At 34.6% G+C, this 25,356-nt stretch overlaps 1 protein-coding gene across 3 annotated transcripts in view; it reads right to left on the bottom strand.

Annotated features, from left to right (window-relative positions):
* Positions 1-4,942: 4,942 nt before the first annotated feature.
* Positions 4,943-25,356, bottom strand: part of LOC149774485 (multifunctional protein CAD-like) — a 163,181-nt gene continuing 142,767 nt past the window's right edge. For all 3 annotated transcript variants that reach the window (XM_089945160.1, XM_089945159.1, XM_089945161.1), the window contains 7 exons: positions 24,758-24,899; positions 24,188-24,258; positions 19,988-20,113; positions 16,100-16,255; positions 15,191-15,292; positions 12,397-12,491; positions 4,943-8,526 (listed from right to left, as the gene is read on the bottom strand). In XM_089945160.1, the coding sequence (XP_089801286.1) occupies positions 8,424-8,526; positions 12,397-12,491; positions 15,191-15,292; positions 16,100-16,255; positions 19,988-20,113; positions 24,188-24,258; positions 24,758-24,899 (795 nt within the window). In that variant the 3' untranslated portion in view covers positions 4,943-8,423. The remainder of the gene's footprint in view (positions 8,527-12,396; positions 12,492-15,190; positions 15,293-16,099; positions 16,256-19,987; positions 20,114-24,187; positions 24,259-24,757; positions 24,900-25,356) is intronic.

The following is a 25,356-nucleotide window of genomic DNA, read 5'->3' as shown; positions in this document are numbered from 1 at the left end:
GTCACGGGCAAAGGAAAGGTTATCAATAAGTTAATGACCTATAGATTATACTCACACAGTATTGTAAGTCACACAGATAAATTAGCCTCTCTTTCTTGCATGTAATGTCAAGCCATATATTGGTTCGGCCTTAATAGCACTAACAAAATAGGTTAGTTTGTCACCTTCATTTTATTTCTGTATAATATAAAACACCAGTAGATTTAACGGAATGCCTAGTAGATAATATCATGCGATGCACTTTGGTCTCCAACCTAACGTCCTTTATGACGACTTCAAATAGATTGGTGGCATTGTGACTGACAGAGACCATTTTATTTTCCTATTTTGAGCAATCGAAACAAAGTTGGTTAGGTGTTTTTTTTTTTTTTTCAGAGAAAGATTTTCTGGAATTAAGATACTGGAAATTCATTCTCATCTGACCACTTTCTATTAACATTGATATAACTTTTAACTTTACAAAGACACTATTAATACACTCTTTTTTTATTGGCCACTCTCTACATTTTGCAACGAGGAGAATGCCGCAGCACTGATACGATTGATGGGAAAATAAATGGGATATGTTAAGGCAGTGCTGAATATAGTTGTACATATCTTTCACCAAAGTGCCAAACTTATTTGGATATCACTGTAACGTATCAGAGAATATGGACTATTTAATTATTTAATAAATTGGGGGAATAATAATCTACATCATTATTTTTACTTGTGTAATGTCCGACTCGTTTCCTTCAAAAGCGTGGTTGGCACAATGGAAAAGGCCATATCTTTCACTGCACCAACTGTACATTCATAAACTACGAGGTCATTTCTCTCGATCATACCTCAAGTGTATGTTATATATATATATATATATATATATATATATATATATATATATATATATATATATATATATATATATATACCATGTTGACAATCTCGGGTATTTGTGAAACAGATTATCCAAGAAGAATGTATCGGACGTTTTAATTCGTACTTCCTGATCAATCCAATCGTAGACGTATCCGAAGTGGTTCAAATGGATTGCTGTTTCTCTTTTGCGATGACATTTCAAGTGATAATGTTTCTGTAAATATATTTCACCTATACAGATCGATTGATTATTTTTGTTTCATCCAATGAAGTATCATTGCGTGATGGAAACGAGAATTAATCAATGCATCACAATAATAGATGTATTTTAATATTTTTTAGATTCGGATATCTGACCCATAACATACATTCTAAACATGTGAGCTGAAATTTATTTTCTAAGTCAAAAAATTTCAGATTTGAAGAGAGAGTGGCAAGGCAGTTATTTGTGTCATACGTTATATTATGCGCGGGGGGGGGGGGGGGTATCCATACATATTCAAATAAGTGCGCTGTAGAAGGTGATGGACACTATTAAATGTCAGTTTCCAGAATAAATGTGTCTTGGGGAAATGCTGGCTGTACAAATGGGATTAGTTTAAATATACTGTTCTTCATAAATTTCTGACTGGAGATTACAAGAGGTACAATGTAGACGAAATTATTTGGAACGAAAGCGAATGGATTTTCATGTTCTTCTTTTACAATACAAATATTTTCAGATATATGATTATACGGCGGATGATATTGTTTTAATGGATAAGGAAATTGCTGAATAGTCAAAGTGGAGATTATCTTGTGTTGTTATTTAGCCAAGGCATTTAAAGCCAGTGGATAATGAAAATAAAGTAGTTGCAAGAAGAATTTATTGTCAATTAAAAGGTCTCAAAAATTATGTAGAACGTTGACAAAATAAAGAGAAAAGAAATAAAACGAAAAGAAACAAAAAGCGAGATTAAAGCCAGTCGTTGCACGAGCAGTGGCAAATCATATAAAGAAAAAAAAACACGGGAAATTGCCGTTTGCAGTTGTTCATGACCCGAGGACGTGCATGCATGATTGTAAAGTGTTCGCTTATATAAATCTTTTTTTCTCTCAATAAATTGATCAGCATGAACGGCATCAAAAATGTGAATGTTTGCTTCACACAGAAGCGTTGTATCACCACACAAGGTTTTCCGTCTGGTGCGAGAGACACAATTCGATGTTCTTGGTAACAAATGCCATATGGTAATTAATAGTGTGTACTTTCTACATATCCACATCTACAAAACGATGACCAAATATAATTTGATCGATCATGTAGACGGTGGAACAATAAACGGGAAACTTTACAGCAGATATAAATGATCTAGACCAGGGGTGGACAAACAACGGCCCGCCAAAGGTTTTCATGCGGTCTATGAACAAGTCATCATTCGCACCGATTCAGTTTATGTTACTCTGTTTATCAAATGTGCTTCTTTTGAAGTTTAAGCTAATGTTTTCAAATATTAACATATTAACAAATGAAAATTAATTAGAAGTTATTTAGAAAAACGGTTTGTTTTTGCTATTTCGAATATGAATTATTTTACTTAATGAACTATGCGGCCCGCGACAAGGTGTAAATTTGTGTATGCGGCACTTGCACTGGAAAGTTTATCCACCTCTTTTCTAGGCGCTTCCAACCTTTGGACAATGGTTTTAAGTTGACATTTTAAACTATACACACTGGATTATCAATGTTCAAGTTGATAACACGATTTCCTATAGACATTTGCATGAACTTTAAATTACAATGATAGTTTTAAATGTATTAGAGACGGATCAAGTTATTGTTACTATAAAGGAACGTGGAGAAAATGAGTAGAATAATTGCACATCACGCTATCCGCATAACGAGAAACAGATTCTACTGAATTAAATAATATCAATGGCATTTGTAAAGTCATTGATGTTATTTAATTCAGTGCTGGGCTGCATAGTATCGACAATGTGCGTGCGTGTGTGTGATCTAGATTTTTAACGTAGCTAGAACAATTTTTCAGCCATATCGCTACGATGTCTGCAGTGTGGCAGTTTATAGTTATGTCTAGTACTGGGGCATCATACCGAGACATGTAACATGATGCCCCACCTGGTCAAATTATCCCAATACTAACCTCTTGATGCCGAGTGCCAAGCGAGGTAGCTGTTAGTACCATTATTACCAGTCTTTGGTATGATTCGGCCAGCGATCGAACGCACTACCTAATGCATCTGAGGCGGCATAGTTAGAATCGGCTTCTAATGTAATTATATAGCAAGAGGCTCATGAGCAGCTATCATGAAGTAGTGATTAACTTACTACATGGTTTGTTTTTTTCTTTCTCGGAACGACAGGTCTGTCTGTGAGGTCTAATAAGTTATGCTGAAATATCCAGATCATTTTACGGGAAGTTAAATCAGCAGCTTACCCTTTCTTTCCCCTATTAAAAATGCCCAAAAGAACTGAAATACTATAGCTTGTCTAAGGAGACTAGACTTGTCATCGCTAGTGCAAATGCCCAAAAGAACTGAAATACTATAGCTTGTCTAAGGAGACTAGACTTGTCATCGCTAGCGCAAATGCGACTTAGCTGAAGATATTATACATCTGAGACGGCAGATTTTTTCATTTTTTTTTATTTTTTGTGTGAAAACATTGCTTACATAAACACTGGGCATTTGGTTCACTTCTCTAGATTTAGACAACTGCTAGAAGAAAACATCTGAGGTACAAATTTTCAATGGAAGTCATGCTCATGTTCTTTTGGGAATTTTGTCATAGCCGATAAAAACACGAGATTCTATCTCTGTATCAGTATATTATGCTTTAAGTACTTGTCTGTTGAATGGGGGTCTGTAAAAATGACCGGCGATTTGGACAAAGGGTTGCCATATATACTATGTGGAAACCTAACAATCTTTCCTCAAATGGGAAGAGCTGCTGCCGAAGAGAGCGATAGCAATGATTATGTCGTTCTTCGGCTCCAATCCTAAATAATTCTCCACTTGGCATCATAGATCTTGGAGGTAGATCATCTCCGGGTCTGAACTATGCTGCCAATGATCTTCTACAAAATATTCACCTGGCAGATAGATCACTTGATATGAATCGAACATCAAAGTCGAGAAGCTGATGACCGTTGTCAAGTAGAGATCTCGTGTTGCAACAATATATCTTCCACAGAGGTAACATCCTGGGTTGGTCTATACACAGATCGAAAAGGTCACCAATAGATTCTGAGACCAAAAAGGTTGCTTTAGGACAATCTGAGGTGTGGATGTCCCAACTTTCCAAGTACCCATGGAATCAATCTGACATGTGCGAGCGCATAAGCAAGTAGACAATTAAACCTCAGAATAAATGCTTCCACTACCCAAATTGTGGTTAGGGATTGGAGAGACATAAAACAGGAATTTGTCGTTTGGTCTCAGTTGCAATAAAGTCAAGAAGCTTCTGGTGTTTATGTCAACAAACTGGCCACAAGGTTATTTTGCTCGCCCACAATGTGACAGAGTACCTCCTTGTCATCTGAGGTATGCATCCACAGACATGCACAATTTCAGGACAAAGATCAGCTCTCGATTCCAAATTATCTATACAGAGGAGAATTTATTCCTGGGCCCAATGGTCTTGAGAGAGTATGCCATAAGACCGAGTAACCCACCCAGCATCAGTGTACAGATGGGAGGGATTTCGTTGCATGCAGTAGAACCTGTCGAGTGAACTTGACTTTAATAAAATTAATGTCAACTGCAGTTAGAAAAAGCAGTTTTGAAAATGGAGAGCAGAGGTATCAGTGTTGTGCACAAAGTGGTATACCATAAAAGTATAAACTTTTGGGATGTTCCTCATCAAATTATTCTGGGATCAAAATTAAAATTACCTTTTTTTTAAACCTAAATTTGCTGCCAGTTCAAGCTATTCCATTCAGATATCGAGTTAATTTAAGATGGGAAGATACCTTAACACCACAACCAAAAGACGATGGTACAATGCAAATATTGGCATTTCAAGTATTGCTCCTTTGCCAAAGAAGAATATACGTCTTTATGGGTTAAAATTAAGTGAGAAGGCTTGAAAATGGCCTTTTATTGGTATCATATTTGTATACATAAATCATTCTAGTATACATGGTTTCTTATTCTTATGTACTTTTACTTTGTATCATAGACACTATATACAGACAGGTGGTAAACACCGCTATCAACCTCAACTCAACATATCATCCATAACAATGCTGGTCATGACATTATGATGGTATAGAACATTTACAGCATTACATCATTATACATGACTGCTATATCCATCTGCAACACTACTGAAATTCTGAATGATGCTAAACAAATAGAAAAAAATATTTGAATATTTAAATCCTTTCTTGCTGTTAAGAGATGTAACTGATACTAATCATAAATTTGATTACATAAGAAATACACTATTTCATGTGTATTGTGATATTTCTGGTGCACTCATTCTGGGGTAGCTGATTTGCAAGTTCATCAGCTGCTGTTAAAACAACCTGCCTACCCAAGATATAACATAATTGAGATCAATGTAATTTATTTGCTCATTTGTAACTCATCTACCCAAGAAATTCCAGTAAACATACAATACCATATTTACAGAGATATTGTTTATGTACTTTTTTATGTGTAAGTTGTCTTCTCATACAACACATTAACAATATAATTACTTTGACCTAGGTCATGTGTACACCAATATGCAACATCACACAGTACATATACAATAACGTAATTATTGTGACCTAGGTAATGTGTACACCAATATTCAACTTCTGACTTGAGACATCACACAGTACATATACAATAATGTGTAATTACTGTAACCTAGGTTATGTGTACACCAATATGCAACTTCCGACTCAAGACATCACACGGTACATATACAATAACATGTCATTACTGAGATCTAGGCTATGTTCTTTCTCATGTGTAACTTGTCTAACCAAGATATCACCTGCTACATGTACAACATATCATTATTAAGATCCAAATTATGTACTTGATTATGTACACACTTACATATAAGTGCAGGCATGCATCTAGGTTGTTTTGAGAACTGTAGACACAAGACCCCATACTTCTTGAAAAAGGGGTCAGGGGATCACAAACGAGAGATGGGGTTTCACTATCATTATGAAAGCCATGTAAAGGAAAAAACAATTTGGCTGCCACACAGATGTAACATACAGATGCTATTTCACATTTACAACTTGTATGTGGGAGGATACATCCACATAACAAACACAATGTAAATATTCAAAAGTTTGTATTTCCAACAAAAGATACTCTTTCCACCATCTCCAAACATCAACAAAGAATATTTTTTCAAACTTGTTTTGAGCCATGGAAGCATCTTATTTTCTGCCGATGTCTATTCATTTTGTGACACCCAATAATGTCAGAACATAATTTTAAACAAATTGTTAGCAAACAAATTCATCATCTAATTCAAGAAGTACTTACCTTCCTCAGTTCAAGTTACAGCATTTTCATTATTCTCAGTACTACTGGTGAAACTATCAGTTACTACGTTTAAACATTCTCACTTTCCCCAATTACCAATCTTCAGCCTCAAGACTTCTTTGCTTTCTTTGAATTATCTCCGAGAAAAAATAATCAAAAAAGTATCAAGTATTGGACTTCAGTTTTTTTTTACTTGTGGTGTATTGTATGTGGAGGTAAAACAGACATTCAAAATGCTGCTTCTGACAAGCCAATGATAAGTGCATTGGTTGTTTCTCCACAGCCAAGCAAAGACCTCTGTGCATAACCAATCATAAAGGGGAAAGTACACAAGTTTATAGACAGTTCAAGTAGACTATAAGTTTACAGCCTATTTTTACAATGTATAGGAATGGCATATTCATACACTGCAGATGCAACCCTGGAACTGCAAACAGTACAAACCCAGATCTACTAGCGCATAGTAAATTAATCGAGGGTGTGCCCAGTATTACAGTGAGATATAAACTGAATTGACACTTCTAAGTTTTGCAGATTAGATACTACTTCCTTATCTTTCATGACACTAACAGAATTACCAAATTTATGTATATTCCAATCACGTCATCTTGACTGGTTCAATGCTTTGTACTAGAACTGCAGAGATGACATACTGTGGTTCTGACTAGAATACAGTACAAGTATAGTAATGACCATAATTAGAAACATGAATAGCCATTACTTACAGTAATGCTAGTACACATTCTGCATTCCAAAATGGATTGCTCAAAAAAAATCTGTATACTCGCTAATAAAACAACTCAAACTGCAAACAACATCGATCCCAATACTACTAGCAAACTCCACAAGCCCAGATCTGTTGATGCAGGTTTATAAGTACCTCAATATAGAAACGTCCCTCATAACATTAGTCTGTCACTTAAGTACCATGATATACCAACTACATACTCACAACACTCGTCTCAGACAGCAAAGTACTATATAAGTCTTCATATAACATTCGTTTCACTGTAAAGTACCACATTCACTTTAGCCTTTGAAATACATTGGTCTCTCACTAAAATACCACAATATAACATAGTCCTTATAACATGGGTCTCTCGCTACAAAGTATCTCAATATACCAGTTCTCATAACATTGGCTTCTCACTATAAAGTACATCAATACAGCACATTCCTCATATTTTGGTTACACTATAAAGTACCTCAGTATAGCACAATCCTTCATATAATATTGGTCTCTCACTAAAGTATCTCAATAGAGCATAATCTTTCACATAACACTAGTTTCACTATAAAGTACCTCAATAGAGCATAGTATTTCATAATAACATGGCTATGGTTATGTCTAACAATTATGGGATGACTTTTATACTTAACACCCCAGAATGCAACTCTCACATTTCCTGCTTACAACATAATTCTTGCATCTAAAAGTAATATAAATTGATAATGAACATAGTGTTTACTTGTCTTAAAAAAATGACCTTTAGAGGCATAAAACTGGCTTTCTAGAGATAAAGATTTAAACAAAGTCTTTATTCCTGTCATTGTCTAAGACATGAATGGTTTTCTTTTTTTTTCTTCCTGAGAACTGCTTCTCAACCCTGAACACAATCTTTCTCAAAACTAGGGCACAAAAATGATTAAATAAAGGATGATGAAAATGCTAATGTCACCAAGGATGATGATGCACTCAGCTGACCTATACATTGCAGGCAGGACAAAAATGGACATATTAATAACAAAAGTGAAAATTTATTGAAATGTATCAGTGAAATGGCTCACACAAAAACACCTGTACAAGCATGTAATATACATATTCTCTTTAATTTATTGCAAGATTAGATGATTTTATGAAAAGAAACCATTTTCTCCATGCACAATGATTACAATATAGAAAAATAAACCTTTGACCTACAACTAGCCTATCTAAAATAGAAAAGGCTTCAATACATTTGAGATTCACTTGTCATGTCTTCCAACTAAGGTAACATTGTCAACCAGACTTAAGACTTCCTGGGATTTTCTAAACCGCATTCTTCTTTCTTCTTCTCCTACTAAAACTGTTAACACTTGCCCAGTACAAGAGATAGGAGAGCCATCCTGACATACATCCCATTCTCTGCCTGTCGGAAATAGGCAGCTCTTGGATCTGTGTCAAAAGCTGGGCTGAAAATAAAGGGTGCAACAACTATAATTTTATAGCATCTCTTATAAATATGCCCCCCACCCCAGTGTTACTGGCTTTCTTTTATGATGTTTTCTGTATATATGAACCCTTTAAAACAAAGAATTTTCCAAAAGACATGTTGGGCTTGAAAGATAAGGTAGTATAAATCAAATGCAAATGTGCTATCTTAAATATCCACATGTATTAATATAGGTGTGGAAAACCAAGATATAATACCTGTATTAATAAAGGTGTGGAAAACCAAGATATAATACCTGTATTAATAAAGGTGTGGAAAACCAAGATATAATACCTGTATTAATAAAGGTGTGGAAAACCAAGAGATAATACCTGTATTAATAAAGGTGTGGACAACCAAAATACCTGTATTAATAAAGGTGTGGAAAACCAAGATATAATACCTTCACGAGGTTCATTAAATTGATATCAAAACCACTACAGCTCCATAATTTGACAAGATGTGCTGCATTCTTAATAAAAGCAAATCTCTTATTTTTGAGATGTAACCACCTTAACAAAATAACTTAAAATTACCAACAATAAAGCCATTGGGTCTTCCTTGTGTTTGTCTTCAATGCATCCTGTAAACAACTGTTGCTAAACCCAGGGTTGTTGTTGTTGTTGTAGGGTTTAATGCCATTTTTCAGCACATAATAGGCTATACATGGCGGCCAGTATTAATGGTGGAGGAAGAACCCAAGAAAACCCCAGAAAGAACCACCGACCCACGAGAAGCTACTGGCAAGCTTTCTCACCTACAGATACTGGCTGATTCCGAGACTCAAACCCTTAAACCCAGGGTAAACAAATATGTTTGCTCAATCTATCCAAGTCCACCAAGCACCAAACAATGAAGAGGTAATTTGTTTCTCATCTGAATTTATAACTCAGTCAATGTATTCACCTATTTATGGCAAATAATGAACCATCAACGCCTGCTCAATCAACCATCACACACAACTCTTGAAATGTGTTTATCACCTAAATTGTCAGGAGCATTTTTAGTCTTTGCCACACACCAACCCATCTTATTTCTTTTAGGTTTCATGTCAGAAATGCAAGCAGCTGCATACAAACAACCCACTGTATTGGTCAAGTTGCATCCATAAAGTTTGTACTGCTGTGTACCGCTGGCTGGAACAGACCCATTTAAGCTGTAGGGGTCAAGATTTTTTATATTATGGTTGATCATATCATGCTCCGTTTTTCATCTGTAGTAGTGCAAAGTCAAATATGAATAAAACGTTTCAATTAATATTGCATTTTTTTTCTCTTTCTTTCACAAATGCATAAATTTGTTTTAACTGATCTCTCTGTAATGTGAATCAAGTGGTTCACTCCCATACTGGGTCCAGTCAATTATACAAAACTGTACAAGTGTTAATCCAAAGTACATTATGAGGCCAATGTTTGTATGTATATTCAACTGAAGAATTTGTAAAGCCTAAATACAGGTTAATTTCAGAAACTCCCAGTGTTTGTTATAATTATTTTATTGTTGGTCAGAAATAATATACTTTGGATATGCATAGCGAATACGAATTTTGGAAATATTGAATTTTGGAAATATTAAGCATGAGCATATCGTAAAGAAACTAAGTATTTAGATTCAAATGGATGTAGCAGAAAATCTGTTGACACTGCTTCTTTGAGCGTATTTTTCAGAGAATTACTCTTGTATGGCTGGTGACTGGTCAGTACACATACTCTATTTATCAGGGTTCCTGCACCATAATGTTTGTCTATTTTCCAGGGGTTTTCCATGAGAAAATGACAAATTTCAAGACATTTTCAAAGCTGATACTTTAAGTAAAGACAATACAGCAGCTGAAGGTAACTTTTCTTACAATCATACACATAATCCAGGATAAACGGATAAATTATCCAATAGATCAAAGATATTTAGTTATACACAGCATAAAACCATTCACTGCAACACCACAGTGGAAAAAGAACTTTCTCTAACAAAATATTTAGTTTAGTTTGGACATCAAATTCCAGGATATTTCATGCCAAAAAAATTTCAAAGAGATTTCATGGATATTTTCATTGAAGTAAAAAAAATTGCAGTTGAATTCCATGACCTCCTTAAATAGGAAGGTGCATCAACCCTAATTTATACTTTAATTGCATATTTTTGTATACATTTATATTCATCAATGAATTATTTATATCACTCCACCCTAGAATACATTTAATACATAATAACTCTTTTACACTATTCTTGTTTAATAAGCAACAACTGATTGCATCAACGAAGTCTAGTTCTGCACTACCCCCTCCATTCTGTATTAGCACTCCCCTCCATTTTGTATAACTAAGGATCACATGCTGTAGGTTTCTTCAGTTAACTGACTTGCTTGCAGATACCAGGATACAATACAGAGCACAATGGTATTCTATTGATTCCAATCATCAACATGTCAGATATATCAGGGCTGTTTCGTTTAAACACATGCATAGTGCCCTGCAGATTTTAAAAAATATATGCCAAGGTACTTTGATTTCACAGAGTTCATTAAAAAATGATAAATTTTCAATTGCATCTATTCCACACTTTAAAAGTGCCTTTCCTATGTCCCATGTATTTTTTAATGGAACAGCCCTCAGAATGCTCAACATGCTTTGTACCCTGTTTATTTCTCTCTCAAAATACATTATAATAAGGGTATTACAATTGCAAGGGTTGAAAGTTCACTCACCCAATTCAAAATGTAATGTTCTTTCAAGAATACTGCCTACTTTATTAACTGAAAGTCCATACTTTCTACATTTTGTTTTCCATTTATTTTGATCAAACGTTTCAGTACTAATATAGACCTACTTGTGGGAGAGCAGACTGGTCTATGTTTGTAAAATTATTTACAAATGGCACATGTTAGATGGGCTAAAAAAAAAGTTTGAACTTCAAGTTATTCAGTTAGATATTTTAGCACCTGCATGAGTAAGCAAGTGGATTTTTTTAGAAATATGTCTCTTAAGCTTTTTTTTCAAGCAGATAAAATACTAATTAGTTCTGGAATGCACAGAAAATAATGCTGTTAATGAATTTCAAATGTCCTCCAAAGCAAACTTTTACTGTATGCACTTCATTAAATTTCTTTTAACAAAGCATACCAATAATAAGCATGATAAATAAATAGCCTCTCTTACTATAAGACTCTTTGTTACAATGCCATTCCTGGTTTTATGGCAAGGGTGGTCATGGATCACCTTTCATCAGGTGATGGTACTTGTTTTGGGTTTAAAACCATTTTTCATCAAATGATAGGCTATTCATGGCGGCCAGTATAACTGATGAGGGAAGAACCTGGAAAAACCCCGGTAAGAAACACCAACCCATAGGAAGCTATTGGTAAACTTTCTCATCTACCCATGCTGGCAGAACCTGAGACTCAAAACCACAGGGACAGAGGTGTGATGGCAGTGATTGGTGAAGGCAAACGCTCTGACCACTCAGCCAATCTATCTTATAAATATTATCAGTGGCACGTACTTTATTACAAGGCAATCTCACTATATGGATCCCACTGACAGTACTACAATGAGGGAGTTTAGTATCCATAACAGTTATGCAAAAATCTGATAAGAAAATTCTAAAATGCTGGTAGCTTAAATACCTTCCATCATCTTTAAGGAATCATTTTCTACTGAAACACTACAGATGCAAACTACAATAAATGTCCAAGTAATAAATGCCTCTTAGGATTATGATTATAATTTGGCCATTAGAACTAAATATAAAAAAGTATCTATTATTGCAAATAAAACATTTTTAAGTAACAAAGAGTGGACAATATGCCAGAGGCTTATGAGGGAAATAGGTATTGGAAATTTTGAATCATTACCTGATTTCGTTAAGTCTAGGCAATGGATGCATGACAACCATTTTCTTCTTTGCTCTGGTCATTAACTCTGGAGTGACAATACAATATCCACACACCTAAAATACAACAGATACAGTATAATGCATGTCAAGCCATTTTCTTCTTGGATCTAGTCATTAACACTGGAACTACAATATCAACTAACCTAAACATATCACAGACAATGCATAGCACAAGAAAAATACAATCATATTTTCTCATTTAACATTTTTATACATGTACAGTAAATTCTGAAAAGGGTTAGGTACTAATGATGATTTTGGTAACCTCATCATCTCCCTCTCATTTAAGGTATTTACTACTTCTAGTAGGTAATTACGCTGCTGGACAAGAATAACTGCTATTGTCACTAAGGAATCCGCCTTTGACAAGTGTTTTGTACGTAGTTATGTTAACCATCATGCAGTGCTGAGTGATGTTTTAACCAATTTCACATTATACAATTCACATGGAGGAAAGGAGCCAGCAAATACTTCAATGCAGCAATGCAATAAAGAAAATATCTCTATGAAAAGAATTACCAGACCGAGACTGGAGAACTAACACAACACAGTTTTATAAAACTATTACATCTCACACTATTTTTTTCTTTTTCATATGTATATAAAAACATTTTAAAAAAGTAATTCAAGTATAGACAAAGGCCAGTCCTAACACAAACAAGATATAGCATGATTAAAACAATACAGTATAAACATATAACACGCACAGGGCATCAGACTGATCCTTGGCCAAGATTACTAATATATAAGGACCATGATGGAAGTATATGTAATTAAAAAATAAACTGGGAAGGAAAATAAGGGGCCAGCTTCTGGGTCCTCATGTGTATGACCCAATGTAAAATAATTAAATGCAAATAGCAACCCCAGAAGAAAAAAAAAACTTTTCCTTCCTAGTTCTTTTTGGTACAGAAAAACAACTATGGGGGATAGAGAAACACATAAAAGCCTTTAAAATGTTCGGATGGTTGTCGACAGGACACTTCCAAGGCTGATAGCTTAACAGCTAAATGACAGAAGTGCCCACAGAAAAGCAGTATATGGTTTACTATTTGAGAAAGAAATTTGATAAATGGTCAAGTTGCCATGGAACATGATCAATGGATTATAGATTGGTATGACTAAAATACGCAATGAAAAGGCGGAACATAAAAGAAATCAAACTTGTAATGGAAAAATGGAACACAATAGAAACAAACTGAAATTATTTTTGTTTTCAATTTTTTAATTAAAAAAGATCAAAAGATGCTTTTAATTATCCGATGCATATATAGATGTTTGAAATGCACAGTAGATATTAGAATTTTAAGTACTGATGCTAATAACTGATGAAAAGTGCACATTTGAGAAAGTATGCAATCACTAAATGCAAATGGGGTAACTTGTGAAATAATGTTCACTGCTGAATAGTACACAGCTTTAACGCAAGAGAAATATAATACACAAATTTTATTTACAAGTGATTTGTTTAATTAAAAAAGTTTAACAGAAGGACTTTATCATCAGAGGGATATCCTAAGCACTCTGTATGATATAGAACATAAACATGAAAGAAGTTTCATAATTGGCTTAATCAAATAAAATACTACTTTCAAAATTCACTTTAATTCATTTTTTCTCTTTTTATTTGTGTTATTACTGTTGTTGATTTGTCAAGGAACTGTATTTCACCATTTTATTATTTCCGAATTAGCTTCTTCTACATTTTTAAAATTTCAGTTACAATTATCAGTACATGTTAGACACATACCCTTTGATATATTATTGTATCCATTATGCCTAATAATTATCTGTTAATCGTTTTATCGCATATTTATTTAGGGCATTTAATTGGAAAGTGTGCTCATAACAATAAATATAATTCCATTCACTTAATTCAGTAAAAATATCGACCCGCGGCAATACCTACTGGAAATGCTTCAACCACAACCTCCATAAACTAAAGAGTTCAGAAAAGAAGGACAAATAATGAGGTTCACCAAAAAGAGCTATAAGGCCTCTCATAGGCCCAAAAATTCAAAAAAGAAATAAACTTAAAACTGCAATTGATTTTTACAAATTATTTGATAGGACATCATAGGTACTCATTCATGGCACATTTGGCTACAGAAATAACCATTTTTTGGCTAAAATTGGAGCAATTTTTAAACAATTAAGGTGGTCCACATGTGGCAACCAAATTCATCTATTTAGTGACTATAAAAGAAATGCATATATATAACCTTTTACTAGAAAATCAGTTTGATTGCTGCAAGGAAGATGTGAAAAATAAAAATCAAGTCCGTTTGGCATTCACTGGTACATAGCATCTCTACAACTCTCAAGGATTAATTATATCTAAAATGATGATTTTGCTACAGGGAATGCAAAAAATAATTTTGATATATATACTACAATGGCTGCATTTCCAATTTAACATGTACATATGGCATGGTGAAAAAACAATGAAATAAAAACTTGGTTCACAAGTAAATGGGCATACATTTGTCAAAAACTGTAATTTTCACATTTCTGCATCTCCAAAAGACTTCACAAACTACCATTCATTGACTATTATGTACACCTCTAATCCATCAAAATCAATGTTTTATTGCTTTAATTGGGGGTGGGGGCTGGAAGTAGTGGAGGTGGTTCCACTGCATGAGTTCTTGCACATAGCTAACTACAACTGCATAATTGTCAATTCTTCATGACCAATACATTTGCACCAGCTGGCAGCAACCATGTACATGTGCCCCACAACACCAGCATACCTTGTTATATTCTTCCATGGAAGTGAATCTTTCCCTTTGTATGCGAGTCATGTAGAGAACATCTGTATCTGATATTGCCTCTTCCAGATTGATACATTCCTCCTGATTAAATAAAAATTATACATATTGCCTTTCAGACTGATACATTCCTCCTGATTAAATAAAAATTATATATATTGCCTCTTCCAGATTGATACATTACTCCTGATTAAATAAGTTATATATATTGCCTCTTTCAGACTGATACATTCCTCCTGATCAAATAAAAATTATATATATTGCCTCTTCCAGACTGATACATTCCTCCTGATTAAATAAAAATTATATTCCAGACTGATACATTCCTCCTGATTAAATAAAAAATTATATATTATATTGATTCTTCTAGACTGGTATATTCCTCCTAATTAAATAAAAATGTATATATATTGGTTCTTCCAGATTGGTACATTCCACCCAATTAAATAAAAAATTATATATATTGCCTCTTCAAGGCTGTTACATTCCACCTGATTATAAAATTATTATTATTATTATTATTATATTTTTATATATATATATATATATATATATATATATATATATATATATATATATATATATATATATATATATATATTGCCCTTTCAAAGCTGTTACATTCCACATGATTAAAGATTTTTGCTTCTTGCAGACTGGTGCATTCCTCCATTCAAAAAATTATATTTGCATTGCAGGAATTACCAATCCATATCTGCTTAACAGAAAGTATTACCATCTGAAATTCATTTTTATTGTTTTATATACAATCAACTAATTCACTGTTTACAGATATGATGAACTCCACCTGCTGTGTTTGCTACTGCAGTTTAATTTCCATTCAGCAGTAGTGGAAAAATCATGCACATTAAAACTGATAGGTTCATGTACCTGTCTGATTCCTCTCTCTGCCACATAGCACTTCACATCTTCTGGCATCTTTAGAGAAGGTGGAGACACATATTTAAAGTTTACTCGATAGTGAGTAAGGAGACGAGCCAGGGAATGAACTGTACGACCATTCTTCAAGTCACCAACCATAGTGATCTAAAGTTACAAGAAGGACATACAAATTTATGTAAAATTCATCTTTTGTGTGTTGCACAGTTATGTAATCATAAGACAAGGAAAGCATGAAATTATCAAAGTGTAACATTTCATATTCCAACTATTACGAGACTAGGCTCTTGCAAAAAGTAACAGGAAAAAGGTGAAGGCAACAAGCTTTGTAAAATTTAACAAATAATTAATTTCCCTAGAATATAAAGTGAAAAATGAGAAAAAAGGAACTTATGGTTTTATGAATCAAATCCTAAAATAATCCAAGAATTATTAAATAATAGTCCTAGTAATAAAAAGTCCTGAATGAAACTGAATTCGAATCCTGATGAAATCCAACCTGGAAGACGATGGCTTTTGTAACCTGCAAAGTGCTGCAGTGTCAACAGTCTCTTGTTGAATCACAGAAAATATTCCACTTTTTGAATTCTGTATAAATTTCAATAAATGTCCTTGTCCAAAAATTAATTTAGAGCATCAGTATTTCCAGGGAAAATAATCACCTAAAATCCAACAATCTGAAGAAAATAAAATCTCAGCCCAAACTGGTCACAACAAAACACTCACTGTGTCAAAAGTTTAAAGCCCACTCACTACTTCTATATAAAACATTAAGTATAAAGGCTAACTTAAAGACACAAAACAGATTCCCAGAAGACAGTCACATGGTCACCCTTCTAGAACAAAACAGAAGCATTTTACATGCCTAACATCTCATACTCCCAGTAAGGCCTTAATTGAAATCAAAGATTCTTACTCTGGGAAAGAATTTTTTAAAAGTTGTTTACTAAAACTATTACTGGTTCTGAATCAATGTCAGAAACTAGATACATACATGCCAACCCCAGATGAGGAAAAAGTGTAATCCAAGTGGACAAAAAGAGGAATCCAAGCAGAAAAAGAGGAATCCACGTATAACATGCTAAAAATTCAATAAACAATGATTTATTTGCCCCTCTCATCTCTTAACATCCTTTACTGCTTCAAGTTTTCATATGAAGCACTTTTAGCTATAGAAAGCAAAAGATTTTCATGTTGCATTTTAAAGCACTTTGTACCAGCTGAGACCATGAATGTTTTGCACACCAGTAGAGCACAAAGTACTGGGTTACTGAGCCTGGATCTGAATCCACTTTTATTTTTGCTAACAAAACTGAACAATCTCTCATAGTCAGCATTAGAATAGTAAAGAACCAATATTCCTTTCATAACCTGACAAAGAAGAGGAAATTTATATCTTCCAGTGATTGTGTCTTTTAGCGGGGAAATAAGGTGCCACTGCACATCAACTCTATCTGCATTAAGTATATTGTCAGGTAGAATCCCAACTTGAAACTTCAGTAATTCTCCTTCCAGATGATCCACGGTAGACAAGGATGGCAATAGTAAAGGATATCTCTTGACAAAGAATCTAACACTTTTGAAGCTTTTTGACTGTCTCATTTACATCAGCAACTGCAGTATTTAAAAGCACTTCATCTCCATAGGGGAATTTCTGGAGCATGTAATCACAGGCTGTAGCATAATAATCTCTAACATTATCATAAAACACCTTCACAACTAGAGTAGAATTGTGTTCTACGAATTCTCTTGTTTCTGCACCAATAGCAAGATCTTCATTATCTTTCTATTAAGAACTCAGTAAACAACACCTCTGCATTTATAAGTCATGTCCGCACCTTAGTTCTGCTGTAAATAAGAATTTACCTTAGAACTGGAGTTTTTAAGACGAGCTAATTTAATGCGTTTCTTTGTTTTCAAGTGTTTCTCCACATCAAATTTACCACTATGCCCAATATTAATATCGTTTCTGCACAGACTGCAATGAGCATGATGCTGCCCTAGAACACAGGGGCTTGTATCGTTGCTTAAACTTGACATGTCATACATGTACTATATAGTACATGACAGGTCAATTTTAAGCAATGATTTGAGCCCCTGTACCCGAGAATGGAACGCTGTATTATGCCATTCATTTATTCCTCTTTGAAGGATTTGTTTGTTTGTATTTTTGTGTCTTTTTCTGATCCACCTGTGAAATTCTTTGAAAACGTGCTCTAACACAAATATCAACTAGAATACATCTGATGACTTTTAGCGCCGAATAGTAAAATTCTTTCCACACAGCCTGCAATAGACGTCACATGATGCTGCCCTCATCTTTGGAGGATTCTGTTATTTTTTGTTTCGTTTATTTTTTGCCTTTTTCTAATCCATCTGTCTTTTCTAAAATACGGTCTGTGGGATTAATGGGATGTTGATAAAAACAAGAAAACAAACGATTTTTTTCTTCTAATCCAAATGTGAAATTCTTTGAAAAAATATGTGCTCTAACACAAACATTGACTAGAATACATCTGAAGACTTTTAGCGTAAAACAGTAAAATTATTTCCACACGGCCTGCAATAGACGTCATGTGATGCTACCCTCGTGTCCTCATCTTTGGAGGATTGTTATGTTTGGTTTCGTTTATTTTTGGCCTTTTTCTAATCCATCTGTGAAATTATTTGAAAGGAGATATTTTTTCTCTCATACATGCATCAACTAAAATAAATTATACTTTTTAGTGCCAAATACATTTAGACTGGTTCTGTACTAAATATAAATTAGAAAAAATAATCTGCGAGTAAAGATTAAAAATTAGAAAACCAGTCTGTTCTCTCCTCACTAAGCCTTACATCTGCTATAAATAGAATACAAGATCGAAAGTTTGAAAGTAGAAACAGCATGTTTCTTGGTAATAGAAGCGCTGCTATAAATAGAACATAATACTGTTAGGAAAGTGCATGGACAAGCGTACTCTTATACTGTAGTTACGTAGAAGCCATCTTTTCTAAAATACAGTCTGTGGGTTTAATGGGATGTTAATAAAAACGAGAAAACAAGCGATTGATTTTTTTTGGAAGGTGGATATACAGAAAAAGCATAATCCATATACGTTTACGTGCAAGGCGTAATTTAGTGAAAAAAGCGTAATGATTATGCCAAAAGCGTAATGATTGGCATGTATGTAGATAAACAGTAAGGTCAAACAGAAGTGAACTATATTTCTGGACAGTGTCAACTCCAGTAAATAAAGTTACATTACAATAGCATGTAATGGAATTTAAAAAAAATTTAAACTAACAAACAATAAATTAAATATCAATTAAATAAAATATACATAACACAACATTTAATGTTTTGCAAATCAATTAACTTCAAACACAGTTAAACTTGCTGAGCAAAGTTAAATAAACTGAGAAAATGAAAAAACAAATCCTGATACTATGAGTAACAGGATTTCACCTTTTACAGACTGCACAATACAGATGTGCTCCCATTTCTTTTTATAGGATATAAACTACATCTATAATTTCTGATCACTTTCTTGCAGATGGTGTGATAAATTGCTTGAAATGCTAAATGTTTGATAAATTTCTTGAAATGTTTTAAGTTACTACTGCTCCACAGTGAAATAACCAAGTCCCACCCTGCACAAATTTGTCCTCTTTGGATAGTTGGTAGATATAAAAAATCTTATAATATTGGTAGGTTTCAAAGGACATGATCAAATGCAATTCTCCCCAAATACAACTTAACTTTTTAAAGCATAGCTTAACCGTAAACCCTTTAACAGTTCATGTCTTCTAAAATATTAGAAAAATCTGCATCAGATCCCAATTCTTAAGGATTTACCACAACACAAAATCAAAAGATGTTTTTAATGCATTACTTACAGTAAGACCATTGACAGTTCCTATCTCCTCTCTGATTGTGAAGATGTCCAACAGAGCTTGGGTGGGATGTTCCCCAGTTCCATCTCCTGCATTAATCACAGGTTTGCGGCAACAATGAGCTGCTGCCTGTGGAGTATACAGAGATTATTCTTAGACTGACAATCAGCTACATTACCTGCAAAAAAAGTATTAAAGAACTAAAGAACAGTATCACTGTTTAACTTCAAAACGTCTGTGTCTGGCTGAAATAAAATAAAATTTCTGTGCTTGTATATAAAATCTGGGTCAGGCGAAGTCCGAGATGTTAAATTCTTTCACTTTGATTAGGGAATGATTAAAATATTAAATGTTCTGGCACTAACCCATCATAAATAATTACTTTTTCTAAAATATACCTGATACAGGTGCAATTCCAATTCAAGTTTATCCCCTCATTAATCTCATGACTTAAATTTACCAAAAGCACAACTAATGATTGAATTAGGGGTGCATATTTAAAAAATATACATTACAAAGTTTGTTACTGGGCGACTGAGTGTGTGTGTGTGTGTGTGTGATTTGAATTTGTAACATAGCTTTAAGAATTTTTCAGGCATATTGCTACGATGTCTGAAGTGTGACAGTTTATAGTGATGTCTAGCAATGGGGTATCATGCCGCAGACATGTAGCATGATGTCCCACCCAGTCACATATCTTAACACCAGGCCGACCAGTCCTAACACTAAAATCGTAATGCTGAGCGCCAAGTGAGGCAGCTGTTAGTATCATTTTTGTAATTCTTTGGTATGACTCGGCGGGGATCAAACCCACGACATTCCGCTTCCAAGGCGGACGCTATTACCACTAGACAACCGAAGCAGTGCTGGGCGACTGATGGTAAGTAGTTTTAAACATGGTGGCTAATATTACGAGGCAAGACAACACCATTAAAGTACTCAAGAATAAATATATATGCAAGTTCATGCTACAGGTAATTTATGGTTTATATAAAACTGGATTAAAAATTCTTAATTTTGATTTTTTTAGAAAATAAGCAAAAACTACTGAAAAGATGCATATATGCATATTGTACATCATTAGATTCCTTAATGAGAAATGAAATGGAATGGAATGGAATGGATATAGAATAGTTAAAAGGGGTCTGGAAATTAGGTATACTCCAAGGCACAAAGGATAACATAGCCCTAGATTAAATGTAATTGGATCCATGATCACACCCACCTTGAGACAGGAAATTTGTTTTACTATGATGCTTTATAGTGAGGGATCATGTTACAATAAGCCTACCTTATACTCAGATGTATTATAAAGTGTAAATATTACATCTGTAATGGTATCTTTGATTATACACAGCTGATGAAATGGACAGTGTTACATCAAGATGATATATTGTATAGGTCACGAGTACCAATGACACAGCTAGACTAATAGGAAGGCTTAATTTAAGATGTTTTATAGTACGTGTCCTCTGTACCACTAACACAGAAAATTAGACGTTTTATACAGAGATGCTTATAGAAAGGGTCCTATATACCAACAACACAGCTTGACTAATTGATAGTATTAAGTTTAGATGCTTTCTATCAAGTGTCCCCTGTACCACAAACACAGCGAGACTAACTGATAGCATTAATTTGAGATGCCTTATATCAAGTGTCCCCTGTACCACCAACACAGCGAGACTAACTGATAGCATTAATTTGAGATGCCTTATATCGAGTGTCTCCTGTACCACCAACACAGCGAGACTAACTGATAGCATTAATTTGAGATGCCTTATATCAAGTGTCCCCTGTACCACCAACACAGTGAGACTAACTGATAGCATTAATTTGAGATGCCTTATATCAAGTGTCTCCTGTACCACCAACACAGCGAGACTAACTGATAGCATTAATTTGAGATGCCTTATATCAAGTGTCCCCTGTACCACCAACACAGCGAGACTAACTGATAGCATTAATTTCAGATGCCTTATATCAATTGTCTCCTGTACCACCAACACAGCGAGACTAACTGATAGCATTAATTTGAGATGCCTTATATCAAGTGTCCCCTGTACCACCAACACAGCGAGACTAACTGATATCATTAATTTGAGATGCCTTATATCAAGTGTCCCCTGTACCACCAACACAGTGAGACTGATAGCATTAATTTGAGATGCCTTATATCAATGGTCCCCTGTACCACCAATACAGCTAGACTAATTAGTAAAGTGCTATGCTGAGATTCTCTGTAGTGAGGGTCCACCATACCAACAATACAGTTAGGCTAGTAAGGATGACACTGTATTAACACATTAACCACTGGAGCTTTTTGTCATTTTTGCCTAAAAATCTAGTAGGAAACACATCTTGAAAGCTATTTCTGAATACTTGAAAACACCAAATTCCCGGTCATCTTTCAATAACATACTGCCTAGTGGTGTTAGAAATGCCAATTTTCGTTGGCTATTTGACCCGCGCATGGGCAGAATGGTAAAAGTTGGACTTCTTTTTGTATGGAGACCACTCTTTATTCCAAATGCCTATCTTATCCTACTTTTTGCAAAGGCTCATCTGTCTGTTTGCAGTTCATACCAGTTTGCCTTAGATCTGAGACCAAAAAGTCTAAAATCCAGGCACAAAATCAGATTCTGACCATGGGCAAATTTTGGGTAAAAAAAAAGTCGGGTCCAAAAAATGAGGTTTTTCTATCTGTATTTTGCAGTGCAACTAGATATTCCAGATTTTGTATCATTGTAGAGCTATATCTGTCTACCTTTCTAAAATACCACCCACTTTAGTGTATCATGCACGACCATGATGCTACAGGGCTTGGCAGTAGGCTACTACCTCCTGCCCCATAAAGTCATCTCTAGGGGTTAATGTGTTAAGATGCTTTATTACAAGGTCAATCATACCAACAACACAACTAGGCTCATTAGAACAGATGTATACTAAGATCTATAATAGTGAGTGTCCACTATACCAACAACCCAGCTCTAGGCTAACTGGTAGTGCTAATTTGAGATACTTTATAGTATGAGGTAATCATGCCAGTAACACAGCTAGGCTAACTGGTATAGTGCTATACTGCAATGTTTTAAAGTAAGGGTCCACCATACCAACAACACAGCTTAGGTAATTAGTACAGTGTAATAATGAGATGCTTTATAGTGAGGGTCCACCACATCAAAACCAAGTAAGGCTAGTTAATACACTGCTATATTGAGATACCTTATAGAGAGGTCCACTATACAACCTATAGAGCTAGGCTATTTACCATAAAGAACCACTGTACAAGCTAAATTAGTACTGCTCCCTCTTATAATATATAAACTCTTCACATAAGCTTTATAACGAGTGATTCCCCAATAAGATGTCTTAATAATGCATGAAAACTTGAAAAGATAATATTTAATAATGTGCAATCATGTAATAATTGGTTTCAGTGAGTCAAGACCCAATAGAACATGGAATAACATAACTTTCGATTTTTTATGCCAATAAAAACATTGTTTTTGTTGTTCAAAAACATAGTAAACATTTTGTGTCTGAAAAGAAAACAGATAGAACAAATCAAAGCTTACCATATCAGGCTAGTCACTTAAGTCACAAAGCTAGGTAAACACAATTTAGATGTACATTAATGAATATAATTACTTTCCCAGTATGTTTTTAATTGAGTGAATAAAGTATAGTGCATTCATTAAATTTTCTAAAATGATGTGTTAAAAAAATATTTCGGCTGAACAATTGTGCCCTGAATACATAGTATTTAAAAACAGAAAATCATGCAAGTGACAATTATATATCGGAATTAATGGAATTCATAACCATACTCGTACTAAGAGGGAGAGCAGCTGAGATGCATTACAGTGAAGTACCACAGTTAAGTGAGATGCATTACAGTGAAGTACCACAGTTAAGTGAGATGCATTACAGTGAAGTACCACTGTTAAGTGAGATGCATTACAGTGAAGTACCACAGTGAAGTACCACTGTTAAGTGAGATGCATTACAGTGAAGTACCACTGTTAAGTGAGATGCATTACAGTGAAGTACCACAGTTAAGTGAGATGCATTACAGTGAAGTACCACAGTTAAGTGAGATGCATTACAGTGAAGTACCACAGTTACGTGAGATGCATTACAGTGAGGTACCAATGTAGGTAGTCTTGTACAACACTGCAAATATACACATGATCTGCTTACAGTAACAGCTCCTGGGCTAGGATGTCTGATCACCAACACATCAGCATAACTCGACATTATCTTTACTGTGTCTAGAAGAGAAAAGAAAAATCACCGTAAATCTCCCATTTTTTTTCAAAATACATGCAAAGCTGTCAACCATCTATTGGAATACATTTTACGACTCTCCACTCTGAAGTCTGCATTACTGATGAAATCATTAGTGTCACAATACAAATTTGGTACAATGTGCACATTATACAACATTAATTTTTAACAACATTTCTGATTCATCCTGAAGAGACCATGTAGACAAAAAAACAAAATGAATGTAAACACAGAATAAGACGTTCCTTATGGTACATCTCAATGACAAGGATAACAACAAATTATTTCCTCCAGTAATAATTGAGTATTACCCAGTTATGCAAAGAAAGAGTTTTATATCCAAATTTGAGTTGTAACAAAGCACGGTGGAGCGAGTTTCACTGTAACTGAATATGACCGTATGATGCAAGGAATGACCATTCTTAATCTTTTCATTATGTGCTTTTTATGAACGCCAGGCATTCACACTGTAAAAAGTCTTACCATCCATGGACTCTCCCTTCTTGACAGAGGAGTTGGCCTCATCGAAGTGTATCACAGTCCCACCAAGTCTCTGCATGGCAGCTGAAAACGAGCAGCTGGTACGGGTGCTTGCTTCAAAAAACATGGAGGCCATTACCTTTCCCTATGGAAACATGAAAGACAATTCCTTAGTATATCTGTCTGTTTCCAACTTCGAAAGATGTTGCTTCAATATACAACTGCATAGAATATATTTTCAAGAATAAATTATAAATTTCATGATTTAAGATTGGATATTATGTACATGCCATGCAAACAACCTTATGTGGTCAGAAGCCAACATAAATACTTAACCAAAACCAAAGTCAGTAAAAGGTGAAATGTGTGCATGTGTTTTGGCATTTTTATTGTAGCTTTAACAATTTGAGTCAAATTACTACAATATCTGCAGTATGTCAGTTTATAGTGATGTCCAGCACTGGGGCATCATGCCACAGACATGTGGTGTCATGTCCAACCCAGTCACATTATCCTGATACCAGGCCGACCAGTCCTACCACTAACCTCTTAATGCTCAATGCCAAACGATGCAGCTGCTAGTACAGTTTTTATAAGTCTTT

Source organism: Sinohyriopsis cumingii, unplaced genomic scaffold, assembly GCF_028554795.1.
Source record: "Sinohyriopsis cumingii isolate HCF-2022 unplaced genomic scaffold, ASM2855479v2 utg000229l, whole genome shotgun sequence".
NCBI lineage: Eukaryota > Metazoa > Mollusca > Bivalvia > Unionida > Unionidae > Sinohyriopsis > Sinohyriopsis cumingii.
The sequence above is the reverse complement of the archived record's forward strand: the minus strand, read 5'-3'. Positions and strand labels throughout refer to the sequence as shown.